Raw genomic sequence first — 23909 nt, 5'->3', positions numbered from 1 at the left:
ACCCAACACAACCTGCAGCACCTTGGAGCCTTATGAAACACGGCTGTGCCTCCCTCCCTCCCTCCCTCCCTCGTTAGGCCTGTGCACCCTGCCCACTCTTTTCCTTCCCATCTGCTGTTGCTTTTGCATAGCCTCAGGGTCAAAATTATAGGCAGGGTGGGGATTTATCAGACAGCACCAAATACCAATAAGGTGATTCATCAGAACCCAGCTCACGAAGGGCACAACGGGCGACTGGTGCTCCTCAGGATACAGTGAGTGGTTTCTCATGAGCTAGTTTCTCATTACACACACTGTTTCTGGTTTCTCATCACACACACTGTCCATAGTTGGTGTTGGGGGACTCTCAGCTGGCCTCAATAAAGGAGATTGACTATTCTAACCATTAACTAGCAGGCAGGCGGACCAATCTCTAAGCTTTATTTCCTTCGAAAGGGGATGCCTCTATAGCATTGCAGTGTCTTCCTCATTCATCTATGGGAAGTCTTGCCTCTTCTACTGTAACCTTTGACGATTCCTAATAGGATTGTTGGGATTCTTTCAAAAGCTACTCCTATATTCTATGCCATCTGTAACAGATTCTGGGATAAAATTACGATGGGTACCACTGCAGCCAATGAAGGTCATTATATTCAAAAGGTGCAGGCATTGTGACAGAGCACATCGCACAGAAATCCATCCATGCCTCGCTCTGAAGTTATAAGGATAATTTCCATTTCGTGAAGTCTGCATACGCCCCTAGGAACCACCCAACACAAGCATGTGCAGATCTTTCAGTGCTCTTATGAAGGAGTTTGACTGCTCAGTTTCAGCTAGAGAGGACCCCAGATGACACACAGGAATGGGCCCGTTCTGCAGTTCCGTGTGAACCTAAGTAACATGAGCCATTATGGGACACATCCCACGCTTCACCCAATAAATCTCACATTTCCAGCATTGCAACCTTAGACGCACACCACCATCTCTGATTCACTTTTATTCTCACAATAATAAAATAACTTACCAACCACAGTAACCACCCTAAGTGCCCGTGGCACGTTTATGGGAGACTACAGACAGAAATCTCTGCACCCCCACCCTTCAATCCCTCATTCAAAACATTTCCTTAAGCAAACTTTGTATTTTAATTTTTTTCCCCCCTGAACAACAAATGTACTCATGGTAGCCAAAAAGGATTCTGCATTCTCTTAACTGGCCACGGAGCAGTCTCAGCCCAGGTTTTTCTTTTCTTTTCTTTCTTTAAAGCAGTTATTTCAGCTTGTAGGATTATCTGTCGCCTGAATGATCCCATAGTGGAACGGAAAGATGTCCCTGGGGAAGGAGTCGGAAGGAGCTTGAGTGCATTTCTGCTTGATGAACCAACATTTGTGGCTCCCAAACCTCACAGGTATCAGTGACCAGAAGGCACTAGAGTTACTCCAGCCATCCCTTTCCTGGCATGAGAAGCCAGGCCACTTTGTCCCTGATACAAGGGCCTTTGTGTCTCTGAGATGCAAGGCCCACACACAATCTGTTCAGATGGACCCCTCAGGAAGGAGTAGAAAGGTCAGGGAGACTCAAAACACTCATGTGCCAGGCCACCCAACTGTGCCTCCTACTGATGGCAGGATGCCATCCTAGAGTGCTGCAAAGTCAAACAGCAGAGTCTCTGGAGCATCCAGTGGGCCAAAAATCACTTGCAGACGCTGACCCATTCGGTTAGCCGGCACTCCTCGCAAGCCACAAAGCAGCACCAGTGGAACTTGCAATTGCAGCGCTCGCTGCGTGTTTGACGCAGGATGTTGTGCCCCCGCCCACAGCACAAGCTCTCACAATTGTCCATGCCTGGGCTGGTCTTGTTGCACAAGCGCCCTTGTGTACCCATGGAGTCTAAGGCTGGCTCCCTCTCACAAAAGTCTGGTGATTTCTCAAAGTAGACCAAGTCACTGATGCTAGCCCGACGCCGGTGGCGGGCATGACCCAGCTCCATCTGTCCTGTGTTCCTGTTGTGGGGCCGGATCAGCATGGCCCCAGAGAAGCGCTCCTTGAGCAGTGAGCCCACTAGCCGGAACTCAGGGGTTACTTGCCAGCACGTCTTCAGCTGACAGCTCCCTGAGGTGCCATGGCACTTGCATTTCCGCCGCATGTTGTCCATCACCACCTGCCAGGGAAAAAGCAAATACAGTTAACAGAGAACTGCTGCTAACGCTCCATATTTGCTCTGCTGTTCCAGGAATGCAACAGGAAGGAGTCCAGCATGTTTCTCTGGCTGGGTTTGCAGCTTGCTCCCAGGGGCCCAGTTGAGCCTCAAAGTGAGAGCATTCTAAAGCTGCCGCCATTGAAAAAGCCCCATCTCTGGTTGCTATGCTCCTCACCAGGAATATTTTTTTTGTAGAAAAGCCCAGCAGGAACTCCTTTGCATATTAGGCCACACCCCCTACCTTCACTGTTGTTTCACACAGGGCTTTATTGTAGCAAAAGCCTAGCAGGAACTCATTTGCATATTAGGTCACACCCCCTTATGCCAAGCCAACCAGAACTGCGTTCCTGTGTGTTCTGCTCAAAAAAAGCCCTGTTCCTCACTCAGGAAGGCAGAGGCACACTTGGGAAAAGGTCTTTAACATGTAGACAGGACCCTAGCCTCAAACCATTTAGGCAGCTTAACGAAGTTGTTACAAAAGATGTGCTCTACTGCTCATGGTGTTGGGCAAAAGAGAGTCACAGAAGAGTCTAAAGCACTATTTTCTCTAGGCACGATAGTATGCATCTTGTACACCACAGCATGACAACTATTTAGATTTAGAAATGAGCATTGATTCATGGAAGCTCTCCTCTCCAGTATTCCACATATAGATTTCATCCAGCTTGCAACCAATACGCATGCCAGCAGCCTGAAGCACTGAAACTCTTCTCACTGATATGGGCCAAACCAGGACAGTTTGCAAAAGGTGTATGAGAGAACATTGCTGCGTTAATGTACATCTTGATATCAACAATTCATCATCACCAACACGTAACAGGGAGAGGAAGGCACATGGGTGTGGTCCTCCTGCGTCTGGCACATGGTATTTCATTTGCCCTTCCCCACATTCAATACAAATAGATCCAAACTGTTCCTAATCACTATGGTGCTTATTAGGAGAATGCAGGAGTGTGTGTGGGGGGGGGGGTAGTTTATGCAATGTTGCATGCATGCAGCTGCTGTTCCTGGATGCATACAGCAATGCGTGGACAGAGACGATATGGCTGCAAGCGGCTTTGGATGTTACATGAAGGATGGGAGTGATGAACATAAGAACATAAGAACATAAGAGAAGCCTTGTTGGATCAGGCCAACAGCCCATCCAGTCCAACACTCTGTGTCACACAGTGGCAAAAAAAATTATATACACACATACACTGTGGCTAATAGCCACTGCTGGACCTGCGCTCCATATTTTTATCTAAACCCTTCTTGAAGGTGGCTATACTTGTGGCCGCCACCACCTCCTGTGGCAGTGAATTCCACATGTTAATCACCCTTTGGGTGAAGAAGTACTTCCTTTTATCCGTTTTAACCTGTGTGCTCAGCAATTTCATCGAATGCCCACGAGTTCTTGTATTGTAAGAAAGGGAGAAAAGTACTTCTTTCTCTACTTTCTCCATCCCATGCATTAGCTTGTAAACCTCTATCATGTCACCCCGCAGTCGACGTTTCTCCAAGCTAAAGAGTCCCAAGCGTTTCAACCTTTCTTCATAGGGTTGAAACGCTTGGGACTCTTTAGCTTGAGGTTGTTGGATGGATGGATGAGGTTGTTATTCCAGAACTGTAAATTAGCACTTTAGAGTTTTAAAGACAATGTTAAGATCATGGGGTTGTTTTCAAAGTTGGCTTTTAAATTACCTTTTACTTACATGCCCATGTTAGTTAGTTAGTTAGTTAGTTAGTTAGTTAGTTAGTTAGTTAGTTAGTTTTTAAGAAATTGGGATCTGATTGCAAAAGACATGCTCTAGTAGTTCGCCGAAACGTTCTCCTGTAACTCCAAAAGGCAATAGCTGAAACGTTTTGAGTTTTGCTCTGAATTCTCAAATGGAATCTAACCAACACAAACTTTTTTCTAGAAGAAAAGTTGTCAATCCTTAAGGTGCCACAAGACTCCTAATGATTTTTGTTACAACAAACTAGCATGGCCACTCCTCTGGAATTATTATGTTTCAAAACTTGCGATTCACCAGAAAAATCACCCAATAGAACGTGTCACTATGATGGGGAGGGACGGTGGCTCAGTGGTAGAGCATCTGCTTGAGAAGCAGAAGGTCCCAGGTTCAATCCCTGGCATCTCCAAAAAAGGGTCCAGGCAAATAGGTGTGAAAAACCTCAGCTTGAGACCCTGGAGAGCCACTGCTAGTCTGAGTAGACAATCCTGACTTTGATGGACCAAGGGTCTGATTCAGTAGAAGGCAGCTTCATATGTAGGAGGTATGGTGGTTCAGTGGTAGAGCATCTGCTTGAGAAGCAGAAGGTCCCAGGTTCAATCCCCGGCATCTCCAACTAAAAAGGGTCCAGGCAAATAGGTGTGAAAAACCTCAGCTTGAGACCCTGGAGAGCCGCTGCCAGTCTGAGAAGACAATACTGACTTTGATGGACCAAGGGTCTGATTCAGTATAAGGCAGCTTCATATGTTCATATGATAACACCATAGTATTAATAAGAAAATCCACTGGGCAGGTATGTGGGCTTGCGTGGGCTGAAGAGCAGAGGACTTACTGCCTTATACAGAATTTGAGGGGTTTCTACTCACATAACAAGGCTGTGGCTCAGTGGCAGAACAGCGGTTTTGGATACATAAGGTCTCAGATTTAATCCTCAGCTTCTTTAGTTAAAAAGGATAAGGTAGTAGATGAGGTCAAAGACCTCTGCCGGGGACACTGGGCAACCACTGCTAGTCAGATTAAGCAATGCTGACCTTATCAGACCAACTGCCTATTTCAGCATAAGGCATGTAATGGGACATCTAATGACAAATATGTCAGTTAGCCCTTTCTTAAATTTAATCTTATAAGCAGGGGTCGTTTTGTAGGAAAATAGGTGGTGGAGCTCGTTAGCATAACTCATTAGCATATGCACTCCCCGCCCCCCCCCCGCCAAAAGCAACACAACGCAAGAAAGGAGAGCCCCAAGCGAGACCTGCTTGGGCTGGCTAGAGATCCAGTCAGCCCAAGCAGGCCTCGCTCACCTGGGGCTCTCCTGGGCCACCCTCCTCCCCCACAGTCAAAAGGCCAGCAAGCCACCCACAATCCAAAATCACATAAGAAGTGGAGAAAGGATGGTGCGGGCTTCTCCAGGGGTTAATGAGGACTGCTGGGGGCATGGCAAAGCCCCTGGTGGCTGGCTGGCTGACTGCCTGCTCTAATCCAGGGATCCTTATGCAGCTGCACCTACTGTTCAATGGACAAGGGAGGTGGGGAGGAAGAGGGTCCACAGAAAGGTTCAGGAGCTGTGCTCCTGTGAGCTCCTGCTGAATTCAAGGCCTGCTTATTAGTATCCTGGAAAGCTGAGGGCTAGCCAACATTTGATCTTGGAAGCTGCAGCTGGAATCCCAGATGTGTTATTTGGACCGCCTTTTAACTTTTTCCCTGTGACCTTGTTCTGTGATTGGAACTACAGATGTGTAATTTGAGCCTAAACAGCAACCTTCCCTATACAGAAGGGAGTAAACAACAGCTTTTAGTAGAAGGGACCCAAACCAATACATATGAGTTCTTCTAACAATAAAGACAGACAAAGGCACAAACATGCAGGGCAGGTTCCCCCACACTGGGTGTTTTTAAATAAACACATCCTCTGCATGGGATGTTTTAGGTGTAATTAGTTCTGGCTCAGCATGTGTGAATTAGATGGTTTGTGAAAGATCTCCTCCAGGGGTTTCCTGGCTAGAAGTTCTCCCTAGTGAAGTAGCTTCTGCACAGGAAAAAGCTGATCCATCAAAACTGGGGTGGGGGGTGGGGGTTGGGTTGGAGAGAAGGGACAGTGATCTTCTTTAAGCCGTTGGCACATACAAAAGCACACGTGCTCAACACACACATGGCATTGCTTGTTGGAGTAAATACACAACTAACTTCAATGGTGAAGACAGCAGACCACTGAGTGCATGAATGTACCCCCCCCCCCCCAGAACCTCAGCCCAACCCAAGCCTCCTCCTGCTAAGATCTGGAGGGATCAGACTTTTGCCCACCTGCCTGTTAGTTGTACTGGCTCCCTGGGGGCAGCAATGGAGCAGTGGTGGAGCACACTGTACCGCCCCAACCGTCAGACAGGCATGTTCCAACGGGGAGAGAGGTGACTGCCTCCAGCCTGGGAAATCCCATCTTCCTAACGGGTGGGGGAGAGTCAGGTATAACTCAGTAAATTGATATCACTTAGCCCAGACAAGATTCTGGGGGGCATAGCTACAGTCTTTTGGCCAGATCAGAGAAGCATTGAATCCCCTCTGTGCTTTAAATGGCTGCATGACATGCCACTACAGCTGCTAATTTCTGTCTGCCCTGAAGTTGTTAGAAGCTGTCCGGAAGAAAGTGGCAATGTTATCTGTGTCTGTCACTGGATCAATAGAGAAGAGCTGTAAACCTGGACCAAAGAAGTCCAGCTATAATTCTCTGGCCAGCTAGGTAAACCCACCATGGACAAGTCCCAGTCTCTTACTCACGCAGGTTGTGTGGGGGGCAAAGGAAATAAGCGTCGAATAGAGCTGGGTGCATTCTAACTGGGCTGTGCTCAAGGGGGTTTTTCCCCCTGCTTTGTCTGCAAGCAAAGTAGTGTTAATGTCAGTGAGTGACCTGGGGCAAAAGCACATGCATTAACACATGGTGGATCTTGTCTTAGGAACTGGCAAGACTGTCTATCAGGCCTGTGCCGTGTTTCATTCAAGTAAGCCAAACTCCAAACTCTCAACCACAGAAAGCCAGAATAGCATAATGGTTAGATTATCAGACTAGGAGTAGTATCAGACTGGGAGAACCAGGTTTGAATTCACATTCTTTCTTTTTTTAAATCCCCCCCCCCTACTACAGAACCTCCCTGGATGACCTTGGGCCAGCCACATATTCTCAGCCTAACCTACTTTTTTTGGGGGGGGGGTGGATTTGTATGTGTGTGTGGGGAGGGAATAAAATAAAATGAAGGAGAGTAAAACCACACACGGGTCCCCATTGGGGTGGAAAAGTGGGGGATAAATGAAGTAAATAAATAACCTGCATATGCATGTAGGACCTTTATTCTGTATATTATTAGCCAAAGTACAGCTGAGCTCACTGTACGCATTGATGGACTTATAGATATGTTAATTTATATAATAATAATAATAATAATAATAATAATAATAATAATAATAATAATAAATTTATTTTTATATCCCGCCCTCCCCCGTCAAAGGCAGGCTCAGGGCGGCTAACAAGACATGGTATGCACCATGATTACGGTAAAATGCAATCATTAAGAACATAAGAACATAAGAGAAGCCATGTTAGATCAGGCCAATGGCCCATCCAGTCCAACATTCAGTGTCACACAGCGGCCAAATATATATATATATATATACACACACACACACACTGTGGCTAATAGCCACTGATGAACCTCTGCTCCATATTTTTATCTAACCCCTTCTTGAAGGTGGCTATGCTTGTGGACGCCACTACCTCCTGTGGCAGTGAATTCCACATGTTAATCACCCTTTGGATGAAGAAGTACTTCCTTTTATCCGTTTTAACCTGTCTGCTCAGCAATTTCATCGAATGCCCACGAGTTCTTGTATTGTGAGAAAGGGAGAAAAGTACTTCTTTCTCTACTTTCTCCATCCCATGCATTATCTTGTAAACTTCTATCATGTCACCCCTCAGTCAACGTTTCTCCAAGCTAAAGAGCCCTAAGCGTTTCAACCTTTCTTCATAGGGAAGGTGTTCCAGCCCTTTAATCATTTTAGTTGCCCTTTTCTGAACTTTCTCCAATGCTATAATATCCTTTTTGAGGTGCGGCGACCAGAACTGCACACAGTACTCCAAATGAGACCGCACCATCGATTTATACAGAGGCATTATGATACTGGCTGATTTGTTTTCAATTCCCTTCCTAATAATTCCCAGCATGGCGTTGGCCTTTTTTATTGCAAACGCACACTGTCTTGACATTTTCAGTGAATTATCTACCATGACCCCAAGATCTCTCTCTTGGTCTGTCTCTGCCAGTTCACACCCCATCAACTTGTATTTGTAGCTGGGATTCTTGGCCCCAATGTGCATTACTTTGCACTTGGCCACATTGAACCGCATCTGCCACGTTGACGCCCACTCACCCAGCCTCAACAGATCCCTTTGGAGTTCCTCACAATCCTCTCTGGTTCTCACCACCCTGAACAATTTAGTGTCATCCGCAAATTTGGCCACTTCACTGCTCACTCCCAACTCTAAATCATTTATGAACAAGTTAAAGAGGATGGGACCCAGTACCGAGCCCTGCGGCACCCCGCTGCTTACCGTCCTCCACTGCGAAGACTGCCCATTTATACTCACTCTCTGCTTCCTATTACTCAGCCAGTTTTTGATCCACAAGAGGACCTGTCCTTTTACTCCATGACTCTCAAGCTTTCTAAGGAGCCTTTGATGAGGAACTTTATCAAAAGCTTTCTGGAAGTCTATAAAACAATTACTATAAAAACTATAAAACAATTAAAATAGTTAAATTACATTCATAAATTAAGTTAAAATTAGATAAACAGTTAAACCATTATAAATTATAAATTTCGGTGCTACAGTTCAGACTATGTATAGGAAGCTGCCTTAGCTAGTCAGCGCACGGGTTCCTCTTACTCAGTCCTGTCTGCTGTCACTGGCTCTTCGACATGTCTAGAGGAAGTCTTTCACAATTCTTGCTGAGAATCCTCCAACTTAACTTGAGATGCCAAACATTGAACCTAGAACTCCTCTGCATGCAAAGCAGGCCCTCCAGCACAATAGCCACATTTCCCCTTCTTCATTGCCCACATGTCTAACACAGAATCCACATTTGCTCCAGGGCCAACCGGCATCTGTAGATCAATGCTGATCAGTTATCTTGCTTGCTTCCTCACTAGGTATTGATTCACCGATGCAGAACGGGGCTGCCGAGAGCCGCCATGGGCTCCTGGACAGAGATTCCACCTAAGTCCCCCAGATGGCCTTCATTCAAACAAAATAACATCAAACAAATCACTTGGCTTCCTGATATCATGAAGAGAAGAATAATTGTCCATTAGGCAGGAAACAGCAAAGGAAATGGAATACGGTTGTTGAATAGATTTTACTTATGATTTCTGCAAGGCAGATTACAATAGGCTATGATGCAAAACGAGCGAGCAAGGTGAATCGGAAAGATTCCCCAGCCAAAAGACCAAGCCACTGACCAAAAGACCACTGAAGTACAGTATAATAAATGTATTTATTTATTGATTGATTGCACTTATATCCTGCCTTATTCATGACGGGCTCAGGGTGGCTAACAACATAAATAAAATACAATAAGTATGTACTTAAAACCAGTTAAATAAAACAAGATGGCAGCAAAAAAAAACATACATTGCTCAGAACAGTCCATTTAGGCTTGTCAGGTCTGGGTTGGAAAATATCTGAAGACTTTGGGGGTCAATCTGGGAGAAGGTGGGGTTTGGAGAGGGTAGGGACCTCAGTAGGGTACAATGCCATAGACTCCACCCTTCAAAGTAGCCATTTTCTCGGGAGGAGCTGATCTCTGTCACCTGGAGATCAGTTGTAAAAGTTGGAGATTTCCAGGCCCCACTTGGAGGCTGCCATGACAACCCTAAGTCCAATACACCTCCTGTTGGACATCAGCAGGATAGCAAGCATCTATAAGTTTGCTATGGGCAGGGGAGGCTGAGATGGTAGAGACATCCACCACCTCAGCTGAAGGCCTGGCAGAACAGCTCCATTTTATGGCCCTGTGGAACTGTAACAAGTCCTGCAGGGCCCTGATTTCGACTAGGAATGTGTATCTAGCAGTGCCCTGGTCAAGGCTAAGCAGATATCTTTGGGGCCAGGGACTACCAGTAGGTGCTGGCCTATGGAGCACAAGTCTCTCCAGGGCATATGTGGGGAGAGACAGTCCCAAAGGTATGCTGGTCCTGAGCCATGAAGGGCTTTAAAGGTCCACCATAACCTTGAAGCGGATTCAGTACTCAATTTAATCCAATACAGATGAGAAAAAGATTACCTGGGAATAAGCCCCACTGAATGAAATGAGACATGTGCGTCCCTCAAAGAGTACTCAACTGGGGGGGGGGGAACCCTTTAAAATATCTCAGCTCATCCAAAACAAAACAAAAAACAAGCCCACAACAGTGTAAAGATACTTAAAAGGGGATGAAAACTGGGGAGTTGTGAAAAATCGGTCATATCATATGAAGGAATATTTGCTAAGTCCCTGTATGGTGTTTTTTTTTTTTTTTTAATGGTGGCACAAGATTACTTTTGTTTTGCCGCAACAAAGTAACATAGCTACCCCACTAGAATAACTCTCTATCACTCTTTGTTTTGGGTTTTGTTTTGGGGTTTTGTGTGCGTTTGCGAGCGCTCATGCACCTGGAAGCCATGATGACTTCTGGTGACTGACCTCTACTAGTGACTTGGGGGATATTCAGAGAGATGGCTGAATAAAAGCCCGCCTCTGTCCTCCCAACTCCTGGTATTTCAAGGAGGTCTCCCATCCAAGTAGTTGCTAGGATTGACCCTGCTTAGCTTCCTAGATCTGATGAGATCAGGCTTGCCTGGGCTATCCAGGTCAGGCCCAGCCCAGTCTCTACCACCCTTGGCTTTCACATCTTCTTACTCAGTTTGTGCCAAGATTTCATGAGGCCAAGAGTTTGTTTTCAGCACAGGCTGAATCCTGGAAGAAAAATGCTTCTGGACATGCACAAAATCCCTTCCCCTCAGCACTGGAAAACTGCAGTCTCCTTTCTTCCTGCATGCTTTAATAATTCAGTAGCATACTTAAAGATACAAAGAAAGCAGTGGAATCACTGAATATATATATAAATCCTTCTGTATAAATGAGGATTTGTTAACTACATATGCTGTAGCTCGCCTAAGAATAAGAGTCTTGCGGGATCAAGCTTAAGGTCTGTCCTGTTTCCTACACTGGCCAGCCAGATGCTTCTGGGAATTCCACCAGCAAGGAAACAGGCAACAGCCACTCCCCTCGAAGTGTTACCCCCAACAGCTGGCATCCGGGCATATACAGCCTCTGAAAATCAAGGCTCTATTTAGCCATCATAGCTAGTGACCACTGATGGACCTGTCCACCACATTAATCTGTTTTCTGAACCAGTGGACATTACCTCTTATAGTAGTTTATTCAACAAATTAATTACTCAGGATGTAATATGGTACTTCCTCTTGGTTATCTACTGCCAATAAAGTTCACTATTGAACTGTAGCAATGAGGCTGGGGAAAAAACCCCTCACTCTTTATTTTCTTTCCATCATCCATTTGTTTATAAAACTCAATATTTATACAGCTTATCTAACTGGATAAGTTTTCACAATCATATAAAAGAAGCACAGGCAGCTTTCCTCACCTCTTTCCAGATAAGACGATCTGTTAAAATTGCCCTGCTATTTTATCTATTAAAGACTTTAGAAAGTCCTCTGTTTCCTTTGTATTAGCCCTTGATGATTCCTATAGGATCGTCTATTCCGTTGGCACAGCCTGCGCTTCTCAGTATTTCTTTCTACAGCCATGTGTCTAATATTGTAATTTTATACTTACACATCTACCAATACGAGATATACTTCTTACACCTAATTAAGTAAGCCCTAGTTCACAAAAACTCCACAATAATCTTTAGTACGGAAACCATAGGAAATTATAAAAAAAAATCTCTGTTTAACTTGTACCTTTAGCATAACATCAGGGCAAAATAGGGTGCTGCTTACTCACTGGTGTTGAATGAGAAGCACTGGGATTGATGTTACTGTTATCTTTTTTAAAAGATTGTTCATATAACATAAGGCCTGCACTAGCACATCAAAAAGACCAAGTATAGATGTCCCACCAGTACAATAATATAAAAAGCAATTACTTAAACAGTGTTTAAAATGTAATTAAATCACTTCTAATTATTGGAGGGGGAGTATTTTTTCCCCCTCATTTTTTTATTATTATAAATTAAGATAGGGGTACAGGGAAAAAAGAAAGGGGGAATAATAAGTATCATATTTATCTGTTATTTGTTCATCGTAAGGACAAACGGCATCAGAGTAAGTATAAAACAAGCATTTAGGGGGACTAGTTTTAACTACAAATCTCAGACTTCATATATGCTTTAACTAAGTCTAAAACAAGATCTAATAAAAACCATAAACACAAATTATAGACACATTGTTAAGATACGGTATTGTTTGTACTGCATTGTTTAATCAAAAAAGGCATCCACTATTCTGCATTTATAACCACTAATACATATTAATATAGATGTTGGGAAATGTTAATTTGATTGTTCATAATATTAGTAGAAGTTTGCTGTTCTACTATTAAGTATATTATAACTTCCCAGCCAGGCTAAGGATGAGAATGAGACAAAACCCTGAAAATAAGAAAGGGAAGGGGTCTTTCCTTGATCCAAAATGGCTTGGTTGATGGGCTTATCTGTATCTCAGGATAATCAGATGTTTGCTTCATCCTCAGCCTCTAATGACTTCCACATGGGCTTCAATACTGACTTCCACAAGGGCCACGTGAGACTCAGCTTCAATGCTGTTAGGAAACAGGGTCTTTTTATCCTGCTTCCCTGTTAAGTAGTGGGTTCAGACACTAGAGTGATTTCAGCATAGCTCTTTATTTAGTGAGAACACACTCTAACACGCATGCAGCAAGCCACAATTATATATACACAAATCCCACCCCAAACACACCTCCAACATTTAAATAGACCAATAGAAAACAGGCGCTCAGAATCCTTCATTTGCATGATTCAATCAACTGCATTTGCATGATTCAATTATTTCCTGATTGGCTGTCTCAGCAAGAGCGGCCAACCTGAGTGCAGATGCCATGAGCCTTTCTAACAAAGGGGCTGTTTTCCCACAGAGCTTACTGCGGAGCGAAGTCCCTCTTCACCGCGCAACATCTGCGCGGATTTCCCACCAACTGCTCCACATAACCAGGAAGAGCCACAGCTTTTGCGTCGCTAACGTAAACTGGTTTTTGGCGGTTTACATCTGCGACGCAAAAGGTCCGGTACTTCCTAGTTCTGCGGAGCAGTTGGTGGGAAATCCGCGCAGAAGCTGCGTAGTGAAGAGGGACGTCGCTCCGCGGTAAGCTCTGTGGGAAAACGGCCAGGGACTTTGCATGAAGCTCCTGATACACTACATTTCCCATAGCAACCTGGTGCATTTGTGAACCTCCTAGGTTTCCCCAGCTTTTCTCCAGTCTTTCTCACACCTGTATACTCCCAAGTTTTGCAAAACATCACAGTAAAGCTTGGATGGGGAAATTATTGACCGATTTCACACTAGCATTTAACCCGAGGTGGCATCCCATTTTTCTCCGGGGCATTTGGTGAATGCATCCTCCTTCTGATCCGCGGCTTAACCATTTCCACCCCACGGTATCTGGATGCTCATTTTTGCGGAGTTTCCGAAAACCTGCGGATCCAATCCACAGAACTTGCAGTGGGAAAAATCATCCCAACCCCAGATCAGACTTTTCCCTGCAGCCACTGTGGCCAGATCTGCCTGTCCTGCATTGGTCTTGTCAGCCACCAGCGAGCCTGCAGCAGACGTGGACTACTGCACCTTTCTTAAATCTTCGTTCGCGAAGTCAAGCCGAGAGAGAGAGAGAGCTTTTGAGGGCATTACCCTCCATTGCCAGTTAGTCCTCCCACTCTGACGTCACACACAAATCATCAGCCGACATGTGCCCGTCCTTTTTTTTTTTAGCATTTTTACTCGATTGCGTTACAACGATATTTCAAAGCAGCGGAATTCCGCCATCCATTTTATCATATATAAGGGTTGATCCAAGTGGACAGCCATATTGGTCTGAAGCAACAGAACCAGGCGGTAGACGTTAACACCTTTAATCACAAGCGCCATTCTTATGCTGGCAGCCGTGCTTGGGGGGGAGGAAATCTTGCCCGTTCTCTCCCGCATCAGCCGTAGAACCAAGCAGTGCGTTCACATAGGACTTCTGACATGTGCCCGCCCTTTTAAAAACATTTTTATTTGATTGCGTTACTATGATATTTCACAGTGGCAAAATTCCGCCATCCATTCAATGCAACACGTTATCATACATAAGGGTTGATCCAAGTTGGCAGCCGTGTTGGTCTGAAGCAATAGAACAAAGCGCTAGACGAGTGCACCTTTAAGACCAACTAAGTTTTATTCAGAATGTAAGCTTTCGTATGCCCTTAAGCAGACTGAGTTGCCTTGCTCCGTGTAGGCAAAAAACCAGCACCTCCCTCATGGAATAAAGGCATGCCACACTTTCGGTCTCAAGATTCTCCATTGTGAATGCGGATATCGCAATAGAAATGGCTGTGCGGGAGTGGGTGGGTTCGTCTTTCAAAAACCTGGCACAGGATGCAAGAGCCAATGGTAAAGCTCAAACATCACACGTGATGTACTTAGCCCACGAAAAAAGGGGGGAGGGACCCCATTCACGTTACTGTTGTTACACAATAACACAACCATGCATGCGCTTAAAAAAAAGGGGGGGGACTCAATTTTGATTGACATGACTTTGATGCCAATCTGAGCTAATGCAAAAACGGTTTGATGCGGGGCTGCGCGCAAAGCGCCCTCACAAAAGAGACCCTGGTGCGAAATCCGCGAAAATGATCCGGAAAGAATCGCTCCGCAGATAAACGATAGCAAACACTAAATGCGAAATCGGTCCATGTTTTCTTCACACACATGGCAGTCATTTTCCCTGAGACTGTCCCTGCAACAGTCATCTCCTCCCCACCATCAACACCACCACAGGAGGCTTAACATTTTTAAATTAGGACTAGAATATCATTACATCAATATAATATTATAGCAAATATGTATTCCAGGTTCTCTGAATTTCCAACTTTCTTTCTTTTCTTTTTTAAATAAGCCCCTTCCACTGAAGAGATAGAAGGGGAAGGGCATATCTCTGCCATGTACTTCCAGTAGTCTAATAAATACATTCTAGCCACCCGTGTCAAGCAACCTAAGAAATCAGTGCTAGTAACTGTCAGCCAAAACGGAAACCTCTAGTGTTCAGAGGTGGTATGTGTCTAACTAGTGTGTGTGAGGGCCATAACTTCAGTGGCTTTCTTGTGGACTCTCTGGGGCACTTGCTTGGCCATTTCTAAAGACAAGAGTGCTGGGCTAGATGAGCTTTTGGTATGATCCTTTGAAACAAACAAATTCTTAAAGGATACTTGCCCTGACAGCTATGTATTCCTGTTGTCCCACTGGTATTACTATGCTGGCTCCCACAGACACATCCACTGACCAGGCACAGCTGCAGCCGGAATTATATTTGCTGAGCTCCTCTGTACTTCAGAGGGGCCGGACATATGGTACCAGCCTGTAGAGCCTGATGAAGCCACCTCCTCATCCACTGTTGGCAGGGTTGCTTCTACAGATTCTCTACACACACACCACACATGCTGCATGCAAGCACCACCCCCTGCAATGCGGGAATACTGTAATAAGGGAAATTAGCACCAAATTACAGAGCACTAATAGGCTGGAGCCATTATCCCCTTTGCAACCCACCTAGTGGTTTGGAAACCATTTCCTGTGTGCTCCAAGGGGGCTGCCTGCCTGGGAAGGGTGCTGGGGGACAGAGGTTCCATCCTGCCAAAGGGACAGCTTCCCAGACAGGAGCTTTCCTAAGGGTGGGTGGCTGGGCAGACATTCATTCACAGAGAAGTTCAAGCTTTATGATGGAACCCTGGCAATGAACACAAACTGCTCTGCTAGGAGGCTAACAAAGGTCACAGAAAGCTACAAGGCAGGGCATGTGTCTCCCCCTCCTCCCCCTCACTGTCTGTCTTCAGCCCATTACGCTATGCTTTAAAGTACAATTGTTCAAAGGACCCCTAATCTCAAAGAACAGCTGTGCAATGCAACCCAGTGCATGTTTATTGGAAGAAAATCCCACTGACTTCAATGAAACTTACTTCCAAATAAGTGTGTATATATAGGATTGTAGCTATAGCGAGTGAAATTAAGAGTCTTTGCTTTGGCAAGGCATCTACCAGGATTCGATCAGCAAGGCATGGCTTTTGTAAGCGAGTGTAGCACTCAGATCATGTTCCAGTAAAGACTTCACAGTAGAAACTTGAATGGAGGTCTTCTTAACTGGAGTTGAAGGGCTCCAGAGCTTAGTTTTGGCATCCCCTAAACAGTCCTTTTGGCCCCACAGAGAGTATCCTGAGGAAAATTTGTTCTGGGAGGAGGAAGGAAGGGTTTTGTGTGTGTGTGAGAGAGAGAGAATGTGTGTGAGAAAGTGAGAAATTCATCTAAGGAAGAAAATGTTCACAATTAACTACCCTGAGCAATTTTTAATTGGAGATTAGAAATGTATAAATGTTACCAACAAATAAGCACTTTAAGTAAGCATGGAGACAACTCTCCCCCTGTGCTCATGGGATTAACGCTAAAAGACCAAAATGGATGTGAAATGGGAAGTTCATGGTTGAAACTAACAATTTTTTTTTTTTACTTTAATGCAGCTGCAGGGAGGACAGGGGTGCAGCCAGAAAATTTTGTGTGCAGGGCGTTGGAAAATCCTGTGGGGCAGGGGAGCCAGCGGAAAGCGAGAGAGAGAAATAAGAGAGTTGGAAGCTGCCAACAGAACGCCTTCGTCCACAGCCCTCATGACACTGCTGACTTTCTACATGGGAGGGGGGGGGTGGAATCTCCAACACTCTCTTTTGCGTTTTGCAATTTTATTTATTTTATTTTGCATTGTTAAAACCCTATTTATTTCCTGCCCAGAAAAAAAGAAAATGAGACTGAAGCTCCCCTGACTGTGCCTGGGGTAATTTTGGAAACCCCACATGCCTCTTACTAATATATATATAATTTTATTATTACTTTCTGTGGGGGATATTGCCCCCAAATGCCCCCATGGCTACAGGCCTGAGAGAGTGGGACTATAATCTGATTGGAACAGCGATGCTCAAGGAAACACTGTGTACCCCCATACACCAATACGAATCCCCTGCATTGTGACTGTTTCTGCCCTGAGACATTCTAATGAAGTCATATCATATCAAGTTGAGTGTACTTCGTTCAAATTCAAGGCAGCTATTATTTCATTAAAGGAACATGCCTTCCCCACTTCACCCTTTTCTGTCACGGGAACATCTTTCCTCTATCAACTATGCTGGGCAGACATCTCCTTGAAAGGAGATTCTGTCCAGTATGCCAAGTGCGGTTGGATTAGGATCTGGGGGACCAAGGTTCAAATCCCTACTCTGCCATAGAAGCTTCCTGGGGGGCCTTTAGCCTGCCATACTCTCTCAGCATAATCTGCCTCACAGGATGGTTGTTGTGAGAATCAATGGAGGAGAGGAAAAGGATGCTGTAAACCTCATTGAGTCCAGTGTTCCCTCTAGGCTGAGTTAGTGTGAGCTAGCTCACAGTTTTTTAGTCTCCGGCTCACACATTTTTGTCTTAGCTCAAGAAGGCTGGCCCCAGAGCAAATTAACTTATGCAATAGCCAAATTGCTCGCTCATCACTTTAATGACAGTAGAACGTTTGCTCACAAAAGTCCACAACTTAGAGGGAGCATTGTTTGAGTCCCCACTGTGGACGAATGCAGAGTATAAATATATAGATAATAGTCACGGGCTGAAATGGATCCACTGATGTTTATAAATATTGGCTGAGCTTAACAACCAACAATTGTTTTTAGTAACCAGGCAGGTGAGATTTTCTTGATTTTTGCTCTACAGAGTCTGCCATCCTTCTGTTCCCACTGCCAGGTCAATACAGATTATAGGGCAGGAGCAAAGAATACAATGTGTATATGTAAGGGGGTGGGGTGGGGGTAGAGGCTTGGCTAGATGTGATGATGGGGGTCTGTAAATAGATCACCCACTTTTAAAAACTGCCAATAGGATTTGCAGGGCTACCTGCTGGAGATTAAGCAGTTTTAACACCTTCTCACGTACTGTTTTCAGTACCTCAAGTCCATCCCTCCAGATTGCTACTTGCCCCGAAGGACAAAACACACCAGTGCCCTTATGGTACCTGAATAATTTTTTTAAGAGTTGCTCCTGTGGTGGAGTATAATGGAAGCTTCCTCTGTTGGTTATGATAATTTAATTTCTGCCCTGACAGAAATCACTGACAGCCACATCAATGAACTCCTGGGGAGCCATGGTTTTCTACCCCGTTTTTATTCTACACTTCTTCTAAGAAGCTCATCAGTGTATAATGTTTTTCCTTCCTCCATTTTTGTCCTCACAACAACCTGTGAAGTGGAAAAAACAGCAACTGGCCCAAGGTTACCCAGTGAGCTTCAGGGTCAAACAAGAACTTGAACCTGGATCTCCTCCATTTGATGTGGTAGAAAGTACCATCAAGTCACAAGTTTTTAAGGCAAAAGATGTTCAGAGGTGGTTTGCCGTTGCCTGCCTCCACATCACAACCCTGATATTCCTAGGAGGTCTCCCATCCAAACGCCAGGGTTGACCCTGCTTAGCTTTCGAGATCTGATGAGGCTGGTCAAACATTTTAAGCACTACATAGGATATAATGGCTTTCCCACATTTCCCCCCTGCAGCCTCCTTTATCTAAAATATCCCCAAGGATGGCTGTACACCTTTTTTAAAGAAAAAAAGGGGGGTGAGGAGGTCTTGCGATGCCTAAACAGCTTGTTCAGTTGATCCTAATCCCCTACCTAAATCTAGCTCCCTGTCTTTCAAAAGTATTGCTTCTTGTGCTAACTTTAGTGGATTAGAGGAACAATTAGCCACTGCACAGATACCCAGCAATGCTGGAGCATCTGACCTTGCTGGATTAGGCTGACAGTAAAGGACTGCCTCTTCTTTGACAAGGAGCAAGGGTCAGTCTTGTTTATAGGGGGAAGGCTTAACCTGTATTAGCTCTCGTTATCAGGGATTAGATCCTCTACATCAGTAATGCAAGGGCCTCGAAAGTGATTTCTACCATTTCCTTTCAGTCATTCTCTCTCCTACAGATGTGAATCATTTTTTTCTCTATTAATACATGGGGAAAGGGAAGGTAGCCAAGCTTCTATAGAACTTCTCCGTCCTGGTCAAAATTCAGCCACCTCTTCTAATCAAGAGCATCTGTGAATTTGTTTCTGGAATGCAAGCCCAGCCACCTGAGCGACCAGCTGCTGTTTAGTCACTGATACACCCAGAATGCTTTATTGTTGCCCTCATTCCCAGGAGGCCTTTGTTGTACATCTGATGGGTGGTTCTAGTTTCTCTTTCATCTCCGATCTTACAAAGTTAAGTGCTGCCATTATGGCCCCATAAAGTATGGCCCCTGTGAGAGGGCCAACCTGTCAAGGGGATGGAGTTTTGCCTTGAGGCACACTTCATCCATAAGACTAACATGACTTTTGCCTGGCCCAGCAGAATACATTTGGGAAGGGAAGGCACCCCCATCCATATATCATGCTGTGAGAACTCTTCTTCGTCTGAAGAAGTGTGCATGCATACAAAAGCTTACACGTTGAATAAAAGTTTGTTGGTCTTAAAGGTGCCACTTGACTTCTGCTTTGTTCAATTGCAGAAACTATCTGAGATGCTCCTCTGCTTAACTAGGAACTATTTATTACAGAACGCTCTGGAAGAACTGGAACAAAAGCAGAAACTGCCGCAAGACTATATAACCAAACACTTCAGCTTGTCCTTCAACTATTGCGCTCCTGTGTCATTGAGATAATGATGCAGCACTGAATACTGCATGGAAGCCGTTTGAATACTTACTGAATCAAAGAACTGCACATCCAGTAAAACACCCTGGGATGAATCCGGACTAACAGAACAGGGGGCAACAAGCTGTTGTTCATATTGTTCCTCGTGGTCTTGGGAGCAATCTAGGAGGCCAAAATAGGCCTGAAAAGGGTCCTTCCCCTTCCATGAAGGTCTTGGAAGGGTCCCTCCTTGAACCTGGTGGGCAGTGGTGCAACTTGAAAGGGACAAACCAGGAACAAAACCCCAGGACAACTAGATACAGGGAGAGGGACTCAGAGGAGGTAGTTCCACCCCCACCCCCGCAGACTATTGACCTGATGGCCATAATGGCTAGTCTGCCCCTGCAGCATACCCCACCCCCCAGAAGCAGAGGTTTATGGTGATCATTGTGTTGCACTGGGAGGGGAAAGCAAGAAAGCTCCATTCCATTGAAGAAAAACTTAAGTCAGGTTCCAATACTTCGAACTAACTAGTGGCAGCACAATGCATTCTTCCATAAAGCATACCTGGTGAAAAATGCAGTAAGACATACTGCCATCCGGGATCATTTTGGTGTGGAATTGTTTTCTGTGGCCCCAGAAGGTAGGGCCAGAACCAATGGGTTGAAATTAAATCAAGAGTTTCCAGCTCAACATTAGGAAGAACTTCCTGTCCGTTAGAACAGTTCCTCAGTGGAACAGACTTCCTCAGGAGGTGGTGGGCTCTCCTTCCTTGGAGATTCTTAAACAGAGGCTAGATGGTCATCTGACAGCAATGAAAATCCTGTGAATTTAGGGGGAGGTGTTTGTGAGTTTCCTGCGTTGTGCAGGGGGTTGGACTAGATGACCCTGGAAATCCCTTCCAACTCTATAATTCTATGGTTTTATTAGCCACCCACACAGCCCAAAATCACAAAAGAAGTGAAGAAAGGGTGGTTTGGACATCTCCAGGGGTTAATGGGGGCTGCTGGGGGTGTGGCAAAGCCCCTGGCAGCTGGCTGCCTGCCTGCTCTCCTAATCCAGGGATTGTTATGCAGCTGCACCTACTATTCAATGGACAAGGTAGGTGGGGAGGAGGAGGGGGAACCCTCAGAAAGGTTCAGGAGCTGTGCTCCTGTGAGCTCCTGCTGAATCCGAGGCCTGCCGCCATCAATGCACAAAGCAATGCCGTTTAGCCAGATCTCAAAATGTCATCTTCCAGCATCCACATCCCTTCAATATATATATATATATTTAATTTAGAAGGCCCTGTCTGCCCTAACTGCACAACACAGGCGTCTTCATTTGTAATAGTTTTCAAATCTGCATCAAATTTTGCATTCAGGGCTGCTTCCAGTAGCCCTTTATTCATTGCCAAACTACGGCTTCTCCCTACACCCCTTATGCAGACTGTAAGTTCTCAGAGAAGGCATCATGTCACTGTTACACTCCCTGTACAGAATCTCGCATACTGTAAGTGCTAAGTAGCAGCACAGTAAACAAAAAGCCTCAGCTTTGCTTGCATGGGCCTGTTGATTTTAAGCACCGACGCTGGCTTCCTGGATCATTACAACAGTCTACAACGCCATCATTTTTATCTGCCGTTTGATATGCTGGGCTAAACTGCATTTGTGACAACAGCACCGTCCACCTAATTAGCTAAAAAGAGAGAAAGTCAGAGATGATCCTCTCCAGCAAAGCCAATGAGGGAAGGCTGAAGATGCCACCACAAGCTATCAGCATTTAAAACACATACAGTACATTAAATATGACAAGTAGAAAGCCGTGGGTTGTTATGGTCACTAAGAACTCAAGACCACTGCAGATTGTCTTATGTTCTGCAAGTTTAAGTCTCTTCTTTGCTTTCTTTTTAGAAACCCAACTGAGAGGTCAAAGAGACAGCAAAGCGAGCTGGAAGAAGGGAGAAATGTTCATTTAATATAACTAGCTGTTTCATTTGTAATTATGTTCCTATATTGTTTAATTAGCTATATTAAATATTATTCAGTTTCACACACACAGTTCCCTTGAGGATGTCTGGTGCACACTGCATTATAATTAGAACAGTTTGTCCCTTAAATTACTCAGAAAATATCTGACTTATTAAGCAATCTTCTTCTCTAACCTGCAGAACACCAACTCATTGTCTCCCTGCTGACTTCCAGGCAGGCTTCAGGGTGCTAAGTCTGACCTAGAAATGAAATATGGAGATGCATCCAGTGTCTGTTTTGCCCTTGAATGGAGCAATCACAGTACAAATGCAGTTTGGCTCAATTCGTTCCAAATGCAGGAACTCTACCTAAAACTTTTTTTTTTTGGGGGGGGGGGGAATAACGCATATTTTCCCTTCTTTTCTAATGATGGCCCCTTTGATTATATGGCTGATATCAGCCCTAATAGGTCCTCCAGTTAATCCTACCACTTTAAATCAATGCAAACGTTTTCTTAACCATCCCCTAACACTTTCCCCTTGATGGATATTCCATTATGCCCCACGGCTGTCTGTCACAATGCTCCACCAGTCTTTGACTAAGGGCGTTTTCCCACAGAGCTTACCTCGGAGCGACGTCCCTCTTCACCGCGCAGCGTCTGCGCGGATTTCCCACCAACTGCTCCGCATAACCAGGAAGAGCCGCGGCTTTTGCATCGCTAACGTAAACTGGTTTTTAGCGGTTTCTGCGACGCAAAAGGTCTGGCACTTCCTAGTTATGCGGAGCAGTTGGTGGGAAATCCGCGCAGACGCTGCGTGGTGAAGAAGGACGTCACTCCGAGGTAAGCTCTGTGGGAAAACGCCCTAAGAAAGCTCTGCCTAATGCTCAGTCTTCTGCATTACACTTTGAGATCTCCATTTCTTGCCCATTGTAAGCAAGGAGAACTGGCTCCACCCCTCCCTGAGATAACCCCTGTACAGATCTGAAGTTTGATCTCAAGTCCTTTTTTCAGTTATGGTTGTTATAATACAGCATCAGGAATGTATGAAGAACATAGCCTAAATTATCAAGTGTACAGAACATTTTCTATTCTTGGGAGTCACCAAGATTAGAGTCTTTCATTTTGAAAAGGGAGGAAAACGCGTATCAGACAAACCTTCTGCGACAAAGGACAGTATAATATAGTGGGTTCAACGCAATGAAAAGGTGAGGTGGTAGGGATCATCAGCTCTTTATAGGGCTGAACTCTAAGACTGAGGAACTGGGCCAATGGGGCCAACTACATACACTTCAAGGTTCCTGTGCTAAGACACCATTGGATCATTCAAACCGGCAAGGGGCCCGTGATTGGAGCAGGGCAGCAGGGATTTGGATCCTGCTGCCTATGGTTCCTGAGTCCCCAAGCTCAGTCCTCCAGGCTCCAAGGAGCCTTGCAGGACCCATTAAGTCTTCACTAAGGTCCGCAGACACAATAGACAGCATCGTGATTACAGGAATACTCATTTCTATTGACGTATAATGATAATAAGCCTGGCTGCTGTAATATAGATGCTCCATATATTCTCCATGTGATTGCTAATTGTAACAAGTAATCCGTCCTCTGCCTCATACTGAAGTCTCTGCATGGCCAAACGGATGGCTCTTTCAACCAATCCCGGCTTCATAGTCTAACTATACAGAAAGCACAAACTGGGACTGCAAGAGAAGCAGGGCCTTTGCGATGATTACCTCGAAGCTGTGCAATGCCCTTTCTTAGGGTTGCCAACCTCCAGGTGAGGCACGGCATTCTGTTGGAATTACAAGTGATCTCTAAGTTACAGAGATCAATTCCCTTCAGGAAACAGCAGCTTTAGACGGTGGACACTATGGCATCAGACATCCCCACTGAATTCCCTCCCCAAACTCCACCCTTCCCAGGCAGCGGGTCAAATCTCCAAGAATTTCCAAAGTCAGAGTTGGCAACCCTGCGCCTTCTCCTCTTAAAGTGCAAAAACGCTAATGTTTTACATGCTTTAGCGAGGGTCACAGGACAACCTGTTTCAAGTAGCCTTTAGTCTGGCAGACCGAGTCTTT

The 23909-nt window shown here is 45.1% G+C and overlaps 1 protein-coding gene and 1 non-coding gene across 2 annotated transcripts in view; one reads left to right on the top strand and one right to left on the bottom strand.

Moving 5' to 3' along the window:
* Positions 1-1533: 1533 nt before the first annotated feature.
* The window catches only part of WNT10A (Wnt family member 10A), a 90561-nt gene continuing 68185 nt past the window's right edge, over positions 1534-23909 (bottom strand). The window contains exon 4 of the mRNA XM_060262525.1: positions 1534-2140. Coding sequence (XP_060118508.1) covers positions 1673-2140 — 468 coding nt within the window. The 3' untranslated portion in view covers positions 1534-1672. The remainder of the gene's footprint in view (positions 2141-23909) is intronic.
* TRNAL-GAG (transfer RNA leucine (anticodon GAG)) lies at positions 4237-4303 on the top strand. The gene has a single exon. It is a non-coding gene; the product is annotated as a tRNA-Leu (tRNA).

Source organism: Heteronotia binoei, chromosome 21 (assembly GCF_032191835.1).
Source record: "Heteronotia binoei isolate CCM8104 ecotype False Entrance Well chromosome 21, APGP_CSIRO_Hbin_v1, whole genome shotgun sequence".
Lineage (NCBI taxonomy): Eukaryota > Metazoa > Chordata > Lepidosauria > Squamata > Gekkonidae > Heteronotia > Heteronotia binoei.
This window is presented reverse-complemented; position numbering and strand designations above follow the sequence as displayed.